At 36.9% G+C, this 15,677-nt stretch overlaps 1 protein-coding gene across 1 annotated transcript in view; it reads right to left on the minus strand.

The window, feature by feature from the left end:
- LOC108675804 (GATA zinc finger domain-containing protein 14) overlaps positions 1-15,677 on the minus strand; it is a gene marked incomplete at its 3' end in the record, with an annotated part of 45,323 nt that overhangs the window by 12,784 nt on the left and 16,862 nt on the right. The window contains exons 2-3 of the mRNA XM_018163831.2: positions 14,103-14,190; positions 12,687-12,794 (exon numbers count right to left, since the gene is read on the minus strand). Coding sequence (XP_018019320.2) covers positions 12,687-12,794; positions 14,103-14,190 — 196 coding nt within the window. The remainder of the gene's footprint in view (positions 1-12,686; positions 12,795-14,102; positions 14,191-15,677) is intronic.

Here is a 15,677-nt window from a genome sequence, read left to right on the forward strand (position 1 = left end):
CCAGAGGTGGCAGCATAAACTTGGGTCTCGGGCATTTACGACTCATGAAGTTCCGGAAAATCTGGAGTCATTTAGATCTATAAATTCCATTTTAATTTCTCACCGCATAGTTCTAATTGTTAGATTTCTTACCGGCAAGATTTTGGCTGTAAAATAAAATCCTTTCAGAAGTGGATATCCGGAGCAAATTTTAGAGCAACGAAAATAATGAGGAAACACTTCAGATCATATTTCATTCCGAACTGCGACTAATTCTCGAAAATAACTTGAGGATTTATTTCAGTGATTAGTTCGAGGATTGAGTTTTTCCCTTATTATTTAGGAATTCAAATTCAATTCACATTTTGCCTCATTTTATTTCATTTTCTCGCGTTTTTAGCTGCAATCTAACCGGCATCATGATATTCAAGTTATATCACAGGTTTTTAAATACTTTCCGGGTGGTCGCTAAATTAAATTCTATAGATACCAAGATATAAATCAGAGCAAAATAGATGCTGGAATATAAACGCTTATTGCATGATATTTACGCACCCAACAGAAAACAGTAAAAGAATACAACTCAATACAGTAGAAGAATATGAGTACAGTCGACGAATTGAACTGAATACAGTACAGGCACAGCACGTATTCTCAGCAGCAGCTTCAGGCTCAAGGCAGTTAACTGAGAAATGCTCACTGAACTAGGTCAGCAGGGAGCGCATCATCAGCCCTGAGCCAGGTTTCTAAGACCTTAACATTTCATACGCTTTTTGCACTCTTCAACCGCATATCATTACCTTATTTCCATTTAGAAAACGTTTGTTTTGATCCGATGAGTTATTTCATCCCCTTAGGTGCTTTTATTTACTAACCTAGTTCAATGCATGCCTGATATCTGGTGCGGGTGATCAGGTCTTGGAAAATGTCTTCCAGAAATGACACCATATTGTCAGTGCGAATTGGGGTTATCAGAAAAAATTAATTTTATACAAATTAGGTTTTGAAGAAGACAACTTGAATTCAATATTAGATCACATATTAGATAACCGATAAAAATGTTATACAAATGTTACAATTACCAAGCATAAAAAAGAGTAACGGTGATGCAGATGGCAGACCCATGACGGAACCAGAAGATGCAAGTCATGGTGGCAAGCAGCAACAGCTGGTCTAGGCATACAATAAATAGGCCCAAATCCCGCTACCTATTGTACATGTGCGCCATTCAATGGGGTGAGCTAACGGGGCTGTCGTCTTTGTCCACTTCAAAGTCTTTATTTTAAAATTTTTGTGAACGAGTTTTTTTAGTTTTAAAATATCTTTTTAATATTAAAATTATTTGAACACGCATTTTTCTTCCAAAAAATTCCCTTTGAGGAGGTTTATTTGAAACTAGAAATGAACTGCATGGTGAAAAAGAAAATTCCAAATTTATATGAAATTAGTCTTCATTACTTAATATTGAAAGCAAAAGCGTTTAATGGGTGTAATTAACAATTTTAAGAACTTCTATATTAAAAAATTCTAGGATGTAAAAATTGGCAATTTTAGGAAGTTCTAAAAATCTAAATAAAATGACCTGTTCGGTCGGCAGAAGGAATATGTTCATTGTAGTGCCAATGGAAAAGCGATGTAAATCATTTCCATTCATTCAATTACTGCCATGAATGATGTTAAAAAAAATTCCGGCAGTTCGGAGAAATATATTGCGTATTGAATAATATGGATTGTTTAATGAAATTATTAAACACAATAGAAGTAATATACACAGTTCTTGTCACGAAACAAGAACGACTGGGACGGTGTCAAATAAAAACCTATCGCGAGACACACGAGCTAATCGAACATCCGATAATTCGTTGCAATTTCATCGTAATTTCAATGTCGTAGCGTATGATTGAATGGCGATCAATTGAGCATCTCGGCAAAGGATCGGTACTGATCAGGCGTTGTAGTTTCCAGAAATCGTCTAAATTTTTAGCTTTGCATGGCTATTTTAATTATTTTACAGTTCTAGATGGCAGTAGAAGAATATGAAATGTAGGGTTCAAACACTTGAAGCAATTGTGAATGGGGAAACCCATAAAAAATTATAAATAAAATAAAATTAAGGTTTCAAATGAGAAAGAATGTAAGTGCACAAACAGCAAGGGAATGTAAAATGCAATTAGCATATCAAAATATTTTTTTATATTAAGCTTAAATCCTATTAAATTATTCACAGAACTGTTAGGCAATACCAAATCGATGTTTTGATTTGAATATAACAAATGGTCACAGCATTTTGAAGAGTTATAGTATATATAGAAGCAGAAACTTACGCTGTTAGCGCCTCCTTGGGATACAAAAGCTGGGAGCCACACCATTGGCATATATTCCATGCCACTACGGCAGGTTATTTTCTATGAATTATTAACACTTGAGAAATAATATTTCTGCACGTTCATGTAATAACTATTAGATAATAAGTGAAAAACGAAGGTTATAAGATTTAATTTATCGTTTCATCAATTCTAATTTTTATTTTTACGTCTAATGCTAGCTTAGATGTTTTTTAATAACATTTATGAACCAGAAACCGTAACGTATAAGTGCTACGAAAAGAACAAACGATAGTAAGAAAACAAAAGATCCTCGCACAATCCGCCAAATATTAAGCAAATTCAATATATTCAATCTTTTTATAAATTGAACCGGATAATGTGATAAGAAATTCACAATTAAGAGCGATTAGCCTGAGCATCATACGCGTGGCAAGCAGCAAATTTAATCATTTCCTTCCTGACTTTTTTTAGCATCGTGAGCGTAAGGTTGACTTCTGCTGGCACAAAACCGCTCACTTCCGCTGATGTCGACTCAACTGAAGGGAAACTTCAACTACACACTTCCGACACGTCCCGAGTATTAAATCACCTGTCTCATAAACACAAACCTACACAAAAACACACAAGTATGTTAACACTCTGCTTAATATTCACTCTATCACAGCGATAGTTTAACATTATTTAATGAAAGCGTTTAAAGCTGAACAACACCCAGACGAGAACACGGAGCAGACGTGCGACCTACCGCGCTCAGCGGAGTCCTATCACCAATTGTGTCTCGGTCGTCGCCGCGGCTCCAGTTCCAGACGCAGCTGAACAGCATCGTGGCTCCGCCTTCGCGTGGTTGCCGAACTCGTAGACGTAAACTAGTGTTTTTTCTATGGATTTTGCAGTGGTGTATTGTTTTCAAGGATTTTGCCGACGGCAGTTCAAAATTTTAAAAATTATCCACTGAAATAGATATAAGTTTAAGCTGTTCAGTGTGGTGGTGAATAATTTTTCAGGAATGTGGTTGGATTTCACGAATAGAATTTTGCAAGCGATCGTGAGCGTCTACCTCACGGCACACTGGATCTTCGAACACGAATTGCGAATGAAGTCCATTACTTTGGAGTTACACTTGCAATGTAAGCAATACATACTTGCATTATTTATAACTCGGTACACCTGATATTACAGTCTTTAACCTTAAACATAAGTGAAAAGAAGCATTAGTATTGTTACTAATCTACAATAATACAACTTCCTGTTAATAGTCATTTAAAAATTACAGACACTGGAGTAATGATCAATACATGAACGATGAAAGCTTGTCGGTGATTTCAGTTGTATTGAAGATCGTATTCAGGAATGATAAAAAGTGTTGTACGGCAAGTTGAAATTGTTAAATATATATATAAATAAATTAAGTATTTAATTATATAAATATAAATTAAACTTGTGTTAGCGATTTGACTGTTGATCTCCAATTCGTTGCGTGATTTTAGTGCATTTATAAAATAATTTGCATTATTATTAGTTCACTTATTCTTGAATTGTTATTTTATTTTAATGATAAGTTCCGTTGGTGCGACAAACAGGTAAATTGATTGATACCAGATTCACGGGATAAGTTCTCTTAAACAGAGGAGGACGGATTTTTATACTTTTAAATAACTTATGAAAACGGTTCAGTCGTGGATTCTCTAGTACATTCTACGGGTCCATCATAAAGATACAGAATGATTCGCGGAAACGTCCTGTTTTGCATTTCGCGCCAAACAGCCAGATGTTTTAGGAAACGGGCGGGGAGAATTTCATATGAGAGGCAAGGTCATGAAGTTTTGTGTCCTACGTAGTCAGTTTGCCATTATGCATTGGACAAGTGAGCAGCGTGCGCTTGCTGTCAAGGCGTACTTTTCTAATGGCCGTTTTGCAGAGTTGTCATCGTCTGAGACAACATTTTGCAGAGCGCCTCATCTCCTTGACAGGTGACCTTCTTTGGCCATTCGTATCCCCCGATTAACCTACGTGTGATTTTTTATGGGGTTATCTTAAAATAATTTTTTACATTGACTGATCCAGGACCCTACCTCATTTGAAGAACAACATATGCCGAGCCATCGCCAACATACCCGTCCATATGCTTCAGCGAGTTGAACGGAACTTTATAAATCGACTAACTGAATGCATTGACAATGGGGGCCGAAAATTGTCCGAATGTCGACTTTAAAACTACGTAAGTGATACAAAAATTCAGGTAATGTCTTTTCAATAAACTTTATATTGTAATGATATCTTCGCGAGTTATTTTTTCATTAAACTTCCAAATCAGGAAGTTTCTGTGAATCCAACTGTATGTTGGTCATCCGGTCAGTGTATATATCGAACATATATAAATGAATATGAAATTTTAACGAAAGCAATCATGACATTTTAGCTAAGTCAGATCCTCGGGTGTAAAGCGACGCTGATCGTAGCATTGAGGAAGAAATTAGAAAATAGAACATATTTTCAATTAAAAGTAGAATGAAAGGGTCAGATTAAAGTTTAGGTCTGATTGGAGAAGCAATCTGTAGTAGATGATCGCAGAGGCGAGTGATATTCGGTGGCATCAGTTTTAGGAGCACTTTTCCATTAAATGCAATGAATGGTAATAGCTGCCTTGAGTTCCAAACGCACTTCACCGATAGATTAACTCAATAGTGAATGGCATTTGACCGTTTCCGTTTTCGACGCACTTTAACGTAATATTAGACAATAGCAAATAAATTTTATGGCTTTCTTTTCAGACGCACTTCACCATTAGATTAAGTTAATGGCGAATGGCATTTAACGGTTTCCGTTTTAAACGCACTTTAACGTAATTCTAGTCAAAAATAAATGACATTTTATGGCTCTTCTTTCAGACGCGCTTCACCACAAGACTAATCAATGGTCGATTCCAAACAACAGCTTCCGTTTTAGACGCGCTTCGCCCCAACACAAAGACTGGCCTCAGGGCGCTGTATCGGCGTATTATCAGCGTCGTATCGGTGTATTATCGGCGGCGTATGGGCGCGCATGGCAGGATATCGTGACCACCGCGAGCCCTAATGCGCCGCCCACACCTGCCGTCGTCTGGAGCTTCCGCCGCGCGCGCCGTGTGAACGGAACTAAAGTTTACGCCCCGAATTACGTATATTTTTTTAAAAAATACATTCAACCCATTTGACCTATTTTATCTGTAGAGCGGGTTTGAACGCTTTGTGCTAAATACAAAGCAAGGGCAAAGAGGAAAAAAAACTATAATAATACAAATAAAATAACAGTAAGGAACATACCCCGAGTCATTCTATTCTCAGTATGGTTAAGAAGATAAAGTTTTCAATAAGAATATCAAGTTTTTAAATGATTGCATTAGCAGCATCGGAAATAAGCTATTAGATTGGGGTCATGACCTCGTCGGTCTGAGACGGAGGAGCGGTTATGATGCTATTACTGATAGCGTCTAAATGGCAATCGATTAAGTACCATTAGGAGGCAGTGATAAAATATCTTAACCTATCATTGCTTCCGTGGTGGTCGGATTTTATCTACATTTGGATTTTAGCTGATCGTGGGGAGATTTAAAGTTCTAACGACTAAAATAACCTCGCATATTCGGCATACAAAAGCGATAATCGACTAAAAGCAATCCTAGGTCCTTCCCAATTTTTATAATTACGGCCAAAGTATCATAACAACCTTTCGTTTCCATACGACTCGTGCTGATATCCGATGCAATAGGAAATATTTATTTCATGCATTATATCATCACAACTTGTTAATAACTTAATATTCAAGGTGCATGAATAAGTCACAGTACCAAATCCATTTTATGAGTTGGCGCACGACTAAGTTACTAGAACTTCATCAAGTTTCAACTTTGGTCATTCAATGCATTTCTTAATGCTAAACTTTAACTTAAAAAATTAACTTTAACTTAAATTAAATCTTCAGTGATAAACTTTCTCTATGGCAAGTTAAGGTTACGAATAACTTCTATTTATCAATGAGAATATAAATGGGAATACCGTAAACAAAGTTATTAAATTCGTTATATAATGGTGTAGATTCAGGTAAAAAATGAATTAAAAAACATCATGCGTAAAATAATAATAGAACATAAACGAGTTTTTAAGAAGAACGGATTTATAATTTGAGGATTGGATGAAAAATCCCAATTAACAGCCTCGAAATCTCGTTGCGAAAATTGTTCATTTTCTACGACTGAAATACAATAAGAAACCCTCGTGAATTATGATGCAAATTTTGAAATTATTATGATGCACACACCAGCAATATTTAGGTAATAATACAATACTTACAAATTAATAATAATTAATTAATTATTAAAGGATTATTCTCAGTCATCAAAAAAAGGGGAAAGAATTTTCCCTGTAAATCGTTTTAAACGGAAAAATTGTCTCTGAAGAGGCAGAGATTTCACGACGGAATCTCTGTCACTGAAGTGAGGAGCACGGCTGCCGTGGACTTGCCGGCGCGGCGGCTCGCAAGTTACTAAGAGCAACGGTGTGCAGCCACCTCAGGTAACTACACCCAAGCTCTGCAAAAATTAGCATAATACCTCCCACGGCTTGACATTAATAATAATATAATAATAGGTTCTGGCATTCGAATTTGTACTCAAAGTTTTGATTGCGAAATCCTTTGTTGACTGACGGTAAATTGAACATTAGGTCTTTCGCTACGAATAGCACTGACGACAGTTAAGGTATCCATAGACGGGGAATTAATTCAAATAATATTTCACTAAACTGTCAATCATTCACTAAACTGTCAATTAAAGCTAATTAATATTCTAGAATTGCCTTAAGCTCTTACTATTAATTGGATTGAGACGGATGCCAACGCTGGATGAATACATAAATCAGTTTTAATACACATGTGTGGATTTAGAAAATGAAAATACAAGTTGGAGCGTTGATGATAAGTCGTTAGCAAATCACAATCCTGACGATGCAAGTTAGATGCTTATGTAAAAGTTTACATGCGGCATTTGCATAAATATTCTTTTACACATCTTCGCGTATCTTGAAATTATTTCTGTACATATATGCATGCAGGCATTTAACATGAGCTTTGTACAAGACGACCATCTCAATGCACATACAATGTGCAATGAATGTTGATATGACACACATACACGAAGAACAAATTGAATGCATTCAACACATGAAGTTCAACATCGTCTCAATATGCTTCCGCATTGTAATAAATTTTTAAATAATTAAAGATCACTCAGTCTTCAATGGACAAAGTAAGAATAATTAAAGATAATCATTCAGTCCTTCTTCACTAACAGCCGGGCAAATCAATGTGCAAATGACATCCTCGCCCATCGCATTACATTTCAACGTATTGACCTCTGCCATCTTTTCATAATTAAGGCATGAATGCATCCACCGCACTCGCCCATCACACCACACGTCACACCTGTACCCACTGCACTTAACCATCACCCCACACCTCACACCTGCACCCACTGCGCTTACCCATCACCCCACACCTCACACCTGCACCAACTGCACTTACCCATCACATCACACATCACACATGCAACCACTGCACTCACCATCACCCCACATTTCATCACTTTATGATGAGTTTAGGACTTCCTAGTCCCCGATCACGCTGATACGCCGCCTTCGTCGTCCTCCGTCTCCAAGTAGTCGATAGGCAGGTCACCCCGCCCCCGGGTCCCGGATGTAACGTTGGGCGTGTTCCGTATATTTGCCCTCCTTTGGGCCAGCTGATGTAGGATACTGTTGCTTGTCACTTGCTGAGGGTAGTTTCCCATAACTGGACAATCTGGGATCTTTCTCAACCAATTGTCCAGTCGTCTCTTGAATGTTGCAAGTGTGAACTCCCCTCCTCTCCGCACTTTTGGCAAGGCATTAAACAATTAATCTCAGCCCTGCCACAGACAGTGAGTGATCCCTCACGAAGAGTATGTACTCTGGCCGCGGATCGGTTGTTAAATGGGGGAATCCTGCACAGTTTTCCTCTTACTTTCGTTGTAATATGTCACTATTTTAGAGATCTCACTTTCAAAGTTGGCAGCCAGTCCTGTTATAATCTTCCAATTGTTCAATATGATGTACCTTTCTCCTTTCATCTCCAGTGAGTTCAGTCCTAGTAATTTAGCTCCAGTTCCCTAATACCGCTGATCCTGAACGTGAAGGTCCGCTGGGTTGACTAAAGTTTCCGCACCGCACCCGCCTTGAGCGACGCCCAAAGCTGGCAGCAGTACTCAAGATTGGAGAGTACGAGGGCTCTGAAGAGTGAAATCATTGGTGCTGCTTCTCTCCTTCGAAATCTCCGCCAGATCCAACCCATCCGTTATCTGCTTCGCGCGACTATTTCCTCGATGGGGTCATCGAATGTGGCTTTGGTACTACTCACCAACACTGCGAGATCTCGAACAAGTTTCTTCTCGTCAATCTACATGTGCTATCCGATGCAAAGTAGCAATGTGGCATCCCTGTCTCTGTGCCGACTCTGTATCTCATTACATCGAACTTAGTGCCGTTGAATTGCATATTATTCACTAGAGCCCAATTGTAGATTGTGAACAAGTCATCCTGTAACCTCTCGAAGTCTAGGTCACACGCACTAAGGTCACACTACGTCTAGGTCACACGCCACACCTGCACCCACTGCACTCACCCATCACCCCACATATCACACCTGCACTCACTGCACTCACCCATCACCCCACACGTCACACCTGCACCCATCACCCCACACGTCACACCTGCACCCATCACCCCACACATCACACCTGCACCCACTGCACTCACCCATCACCCCACTCACAGCCATTTGCGTCCGAGGTCAGTAAGGCAAGGAACTCACGTGGCCGTATCCAGGATACCGTATGATGCTCGGCAAGGCTGAGAATTTGTTGGACAAATTTTGCAACTTGTTTAGTGAATTTATGAATGAGGTCATGGGTATGATGCAGTCGGTGAGTTGTGACGGTGAATCCTTTTTTTTTTTTGATATAGCTGTTATTAGTATAATAGATATACGTATATTTATTATTTTATATAAACCGTTTTAGTTAATGTTATATTGTGAATTGCAGTAATATTAAGATGTTTAAAATCAGTGAAACATTAAAATGCAGCTAACGAAAACATTGTTATATTATTCTTGAAATTATTCGGGATAATAAATAAATTATTTACAGGCATACCTAAACGCGTCGGCTTCGCACAGCGATAGATGAAACCAAAGAGATAATCATAGCTTGATAATTAATAGAATTTAAGCATGTCATTTGAAAAAAAAAACAATTCAACACCGAAAAAAATAGCAAAATCAGTTTATGCATAAATATAAACAATGATTTCATGAAGAACAATTGCTATAGATTCAAGCTTAGTAGAAAATTTCAAGCATTGTTCAACTCGGAGCAGAATTTCGCAATTTTCCGTAGTTAGCACCACAACAAGAAGCTTCTTCTAAAGGTGGTTTCTGAATTTATATCAACAATTCGAAAACTTGTTTTCAGAATCTCAGTTTACGCTCGCTTTAATGAAGTATTTGACCAAAATTCATTGAGCATTTTTCGAAGACGTTCTCAAAATCTAAAACTTGGGTAGTGAGTATAAATATTAAGTAGTGTAGTGAATAAAACAATAAAATTATTACAGCTTGTGATGACACGCACATTACTTTACGAATAATCAATATTTGAGCATTAATCAGCTTCAAGTTCAAAATATAATTCACACATAAACGCTGATTTAAAAAAAGTTCTGAAAATAAATCCCAAGCCTCGCTTGCAACACAGGTGAATTAAAAAATAACAATATTAATAGGAATAAAATCATTGAAATTTCAATTTCTGTTCGATAAATTGCTAGCCAAGTTAGATTAAGTGATAAATTGCGAATTTCACGCAGAAACATTCATGTCTATTGCATACGATCGAATACGGCAATGCCCAAACAAAACCATCAATGCAAACAGTCTAGAAATAATTCAGGTATAAATATGAACCAATCAAACATGGATGTAATTGTTATCAAATTGAATTATTCAACATACGAGTATTTATTCAAATCATGCATTTTCACCGTTTCACTCATTAAGTTAATTGCACCTACTTAAAAATTAAATCAGGCCTCAATCAGTATTATTACACTTGACACGTTGAAAATATTTCAGTTGGAGATCTAAGCATTCAACATACAAATAAAATATTGTCATATTTTATCGGCATGCTGCTAATATATGACTGCATTTAGCCTTCAAGTTGAAGTGGCATGTTTACAACTTGACCTTAGAGTTCATCTAATTTAGCGAAGGCTCAGAAGTCGAAGGTCTCGGGCGCGCGAAGTCGTCACTGCGAAGGCCGCGTCGGTGATTCAATAACGCATGCAAAGTGCCAACCTTAACTGCGTCAACGAGACGCGCCCACGGCCAATAAAAAACTCACCGGAAAAAAACACATTTACGTTCACGTAAAAAAAGGAAATGTATCTATCTATGTAGAATAAGAAGAGGAAGGGAGTAATCGGTTACGTGCATGGTATAAGGGGAGGAAGGGAGTAATCGGTTACGTGGTATAAGAGGAGGAAGGGGTAATCGGTTACGTGGTATAAGAGGAGGAAGGGAGTAATCGGTTACGTGTAATAATCAATACAGTGCGGATTATTCTGTATAGCAACAAACACAATGCTGGTCATACATTTTTCTTTGAAATGTCGTTTGAAAGTTATTGTACAAAAATTTAGCAATAAAAGATCGTGGGAATTCAACATAATTTAGCCTTAATTATTGTAAGCGCAACTGTGACTTTCGAAAACTCTTACGTCAGCGTTCAACCAAACTTTTAACGTGCAGGGAAGTGAACTTGGTATTTCTGACACTTTATTGGAAACGAAGGCACCGGTGAACAAAAACCCAAAATAGACCCAGTGAATGGCACGCACTGAATCTATGGTTCGTGGTAGTGAACTAATATGATTCTGCAAACAAAAGTAATAAACTTAAGAAGATGCGGCTATAATGCATAATCCTGGTTATTCCTAACAAAATAATTACAATTCACAAATATCACATCACAACACAAATTTAAATGTCGCAATAAATAAGGCTACAGATGGTTCACCAACAGTGAAGTGCAAAGTGCTTCACGACAGACAGAATGAAAGTGACGAGTATCGGATGATCAGGTGAACAGGCTTCTTCTTTAAATGAAAATGCTAGTAAAATCTAAAGATAAAAACATTAATGAAAAAATGAGTACAAATTTAGCAGAAGAAATATGAAGAATAACCGTTTGGATGAACGTAAAAAAAGAAAAGGAAAATCGCGGTACAGAAATTAGTGACGCATGAGGCGCGGCTACATCATGAATATTCCAGAGCGCACCTAAAATTGAGTCTAAAACAGAATTGAATTTCCATGAGCTTAGTTATTTCTGTTTCTCCTTGGCCCGAGGAGATATTGGCGGCCTCGCTCGAGTCAAAAAGCGGATAATTTGGTACAAAAAGTCAATTACCGAAAGAAATGCGGAATAGAAAATAGGCAATTTGGTTTCCTGTTCTGTCTTCTCGCATTGTACAACACAGACTGCCACGCACGAAAGAAAACATGCACAAAATTGCGATGGAGAGTACGATTTTTTCAATTTGTTTCGCAAGTGAGCATAAACAACAGCGGTACGAAAATGATCTTAGAACAAACAATACGTTGGTAGTATTATAGATTGAAATAGAACTAATCAACTTTGTTTTAGCCAATACCATCATTCCACCATTCCCTCAAACACACGACTTGTAACGCAACCAATTTAATTCGCTTGAACGGCTTTTCAGTATTTTGGCTCGGATTAATCCTTGCAACGTCGTTGGATTGGTACACTCAGACGATAACACGAATTAAAAAAAGAAAATATCACGTAAATTCGACCAATTTTCATTGAATACTTTCCGAAAACAAAGCCCCATCATCTGTTCAAAAATTCGTTATCACTTGAAGAAAAGAGCATATTTTTAATTGGTGACAGCGCTGGTCTCCGTAAAGTCTTTCTTGAAATTATGGCGAATTTGCTTGACATTTTCTTGGCATTTAAATTCTTGCTTACTTTGCTTAATAGGCAAACATAATGATATACATAAGTGTACTATGAAATACTAAGAAATATCATTCAAAAATAAAATACCAGAATTTTAAAGATAAGTAGAATCGCTAAAAGATTAAAGGAAAAAGCTGCAAAGTCTTCATATAGCAGCTCCAATAACTTCATTAGCACCGGCAATGCCTTCATACTCACGGCCAAATACGTTTTAATAACTTCCTAGAAACTGAAATAAGAAGCCTGAAGGTAATGAATTTACTCACAGCGCGCGTCGCTTGGGTGAAGAAGTTCGGAAGCTCGCATCGCTGATCGTCGATCCGCGAATCTTGCACTTTGCGGATGAGGTCGAATAGATCGTGCGGCGCTTCCCTCTGTAGACAAATCGTACGTATGGTAAGGAAAGATTTTCGTAATTCTTTTAAATCATTTAACCGCAATAAGATTTACATTGCTTTCACACTGAGTAGCGGAAAAAATTATTCAGTTTCGTGTAGATATGAGTCGGATTGTCGATGGATAATCTTTTTCGGAAATAATTTTTCGAGGAAGAAGTAAATTTTGGAATGACTAAACGGCGCTTAGTGATAAGATAGAAAGTAGAATATATTAGATAGAATTAGAGGTAAATACGTTGTATCTGTGTATATATAATTCTAAGCTAAACAGATTTCTACTACAAAGCATATAAACCAAATCGTAAGCCAAACCTTAGATTTTGAAAGAAAATTGAGTATAAGCAGGAAAATTTTGAATTATTTTTTATTGAAACATAAACGTAATTTGATTTAATGTTTACGCCCCCATGTTTGAAAGAGAAAATAAAACTATAAAAGATTGAATAGAATTGAAGATATATACCACTATTCATCTGTACACCCTCTAAAATCACTTTTCTCTCGGTTGTTTTCTAATCAATATATATTTTCTTTGAAGAAGAAAATGTACCGATTTGTCAGTGTAACTACAATAAACTTTGGCTTTAGATACAAAGCTGAATATTTAATTAGAGAAATGCTTCGTAATCGAACATTTGCAGTATAACATACCAAACATCACAAAAATTCCACACAAATGAATCCAATGAACTATATACTGAACTTATTGATTTGTGAGAAGTTAGCAGGATAAGTGACAACATTATAAATGCTTACCAAGTTATTTAGGTTTTGTGAATCACAGAATAAACATCCGAAAAAGAAAAATATTATAACCCGGTAGAAATTCGGTCGTTCTCGTCAGTAACTTCGAAAGTGCGCAGATTTTGGCGTTCTTTCCAAAAAACTCGACTACAATTTCGATTATAAATGAATCAAAGAGTTGAGTGCATTAAGAATGATTTTTTTCCAATTTCTCTTGGGTTTCATTTCTAATTAGATTACTGATTAGTCAAACAACAAAAATTGTCACTTCCCTACATAATCATACTTTCCTACGAAAAATTAATTCGTTCACATTAATGTCAAATTACGATAAATTGGATTAGGCTGGAATAGTTTGGGTTACGTAATAATGATTTTTGAACGGAGTTAACTCAGAAAGTTAATTTTTACGATTTAACTAAATGCGGATCGGTCTTAATTTCCTGAAAAGATTCAAAATAAAATCCTGATCAAGTAAATTAAACTCAAAAATTAGTAATAAAAGTAGTGAAAATGTAAGGAAAAAACACATCCTCGTACCTTCCCAAGTCTTTCTTCATGTCGGGAGGCGTGGATGGACGTGTCCTGGATGCAATTACCGTTTCCGCCGTCCACGCCGGACTTGGCCCTGCGAAAACAACAAACAGGTTATTTAAGATAACAGTAAATGCATAAAATAGAGGATAACAAATATGTCTCCTTGATGAAATATGTAGAAATATTGAGTCGTGGTGATACAGTTTATAAAATGGTGACAGCAAATCCCACATAATTGAGTTCAATTTTCTCTCAAGTTAACAACGAGCTTTAGATGCATTATTACTCCTAGATGAATTTTTTTTATACCGAGTTGGATTCAAGAGAGGGTTCCCTACAGAGTTAAATTTGAATGGTACCGCTGACATTCAGTGGCACAGCTGACATTCGAGAGCTGAATGTTCTCACACAGAGATGGATTAAAGTGGTACAGTTGACATTCGAGAGCTGAATGTTCTCACCGAGCTCAGAAGTCACACGAGACACAGGCAACGCCTAGACTTTCTTAAAGCAAGTCCCCGAGCTTCTGTGACGTAACCGGACGCTGGGCTGAGATATGATCTACAACAACGCCTCTCACTAACTGTCGTGTCGGTATGATGTATTTCTGGGGCTGAAGGCTCAATACAAGCAGTGTTTATGTGATGTGAAGTATTGTTAATACGATGTATTTGTTAGGGCTAATGGCTCTATACACACATTTATGCAGTGTGAAGCATTGCTAATGCGATGTATTTCTATGATTTGTAGTAGGTTCAATAAACGCAGTGTTATTATCATTAAGAAATATTGTTAACAAGATTTATTTCTCGGCATAAAAGGTTTAATAAACACAAGGATTTATTAAGGGAGAAGTATTGTTAAATTGATGTATTATATGAGCTAAAAGCTGAATAAATGCTTTAAAATTTCAGGAATAAAATGACAAACCTTTTGCTTCCCGTAAACGATTTAATCAACGAAATGCTTATAAAGTGCGAGATCGAGATATTAACACAATTAATTTTTCGGTGCGAAATGTTCAATAAACGCAGTTTCTTTGTAAGTGTGGGGCATTTTTAACACGATGTCTTTCTAGGCTCAAAAGTTTTGTAAATGTAAAATGCAGGGGATTTATGTACGAATACTATACATTGTGTTACGTGTATTGCAGTCCTCTAATAGCAGCATTAGGTGAAAATGAAATTTAAAGTACAACTAGACAAAAAGCCTAATTTTGTTTTACATTTTTTATGATTTGGAGTTATACGACTGTTTGATGGATTAATAAGGAATTGAGTCTTTTACAATAATGAATTGTAAAAACTATTATATCAAAGCCATATCTCATGTTCACTGCCATGTGAGACATTAACAGATTGCACTATAAGAGCTTCCCACGGAACACGTATTACAATTATAAGTACCTACTATTACAATTATTACTGAAATAATTATGACTCGCATCCGCATCATGTTTACAGCTATGCAAGAAGTTCTCAGTTGCGCTAAGAGCTTCCCACGGAACATGCGATATCTGCGATGATGTTATGAAGAGAACACGAGACTGCTTATAAAGTCGTGACGATATCTGTATAA

The sequence above is a fragment of the Hyalella azteca genome, unplaced genomic scaffold, assembly GCF_000764305.2.
Source record: "Hyalella azteca isolate HAZT.00-mixed unplaced genomic scaffold, Hazt_2.0.2 contig10125, whole genome shotgun sequence".
NCBI classification, from domain to species: domain Eukaryota; kingdom Metazoa; phylum Arthropoda; class Malacostraca; order Amphipoda; family Hyalellidae; genus Hyalella; species Hyalella azteca.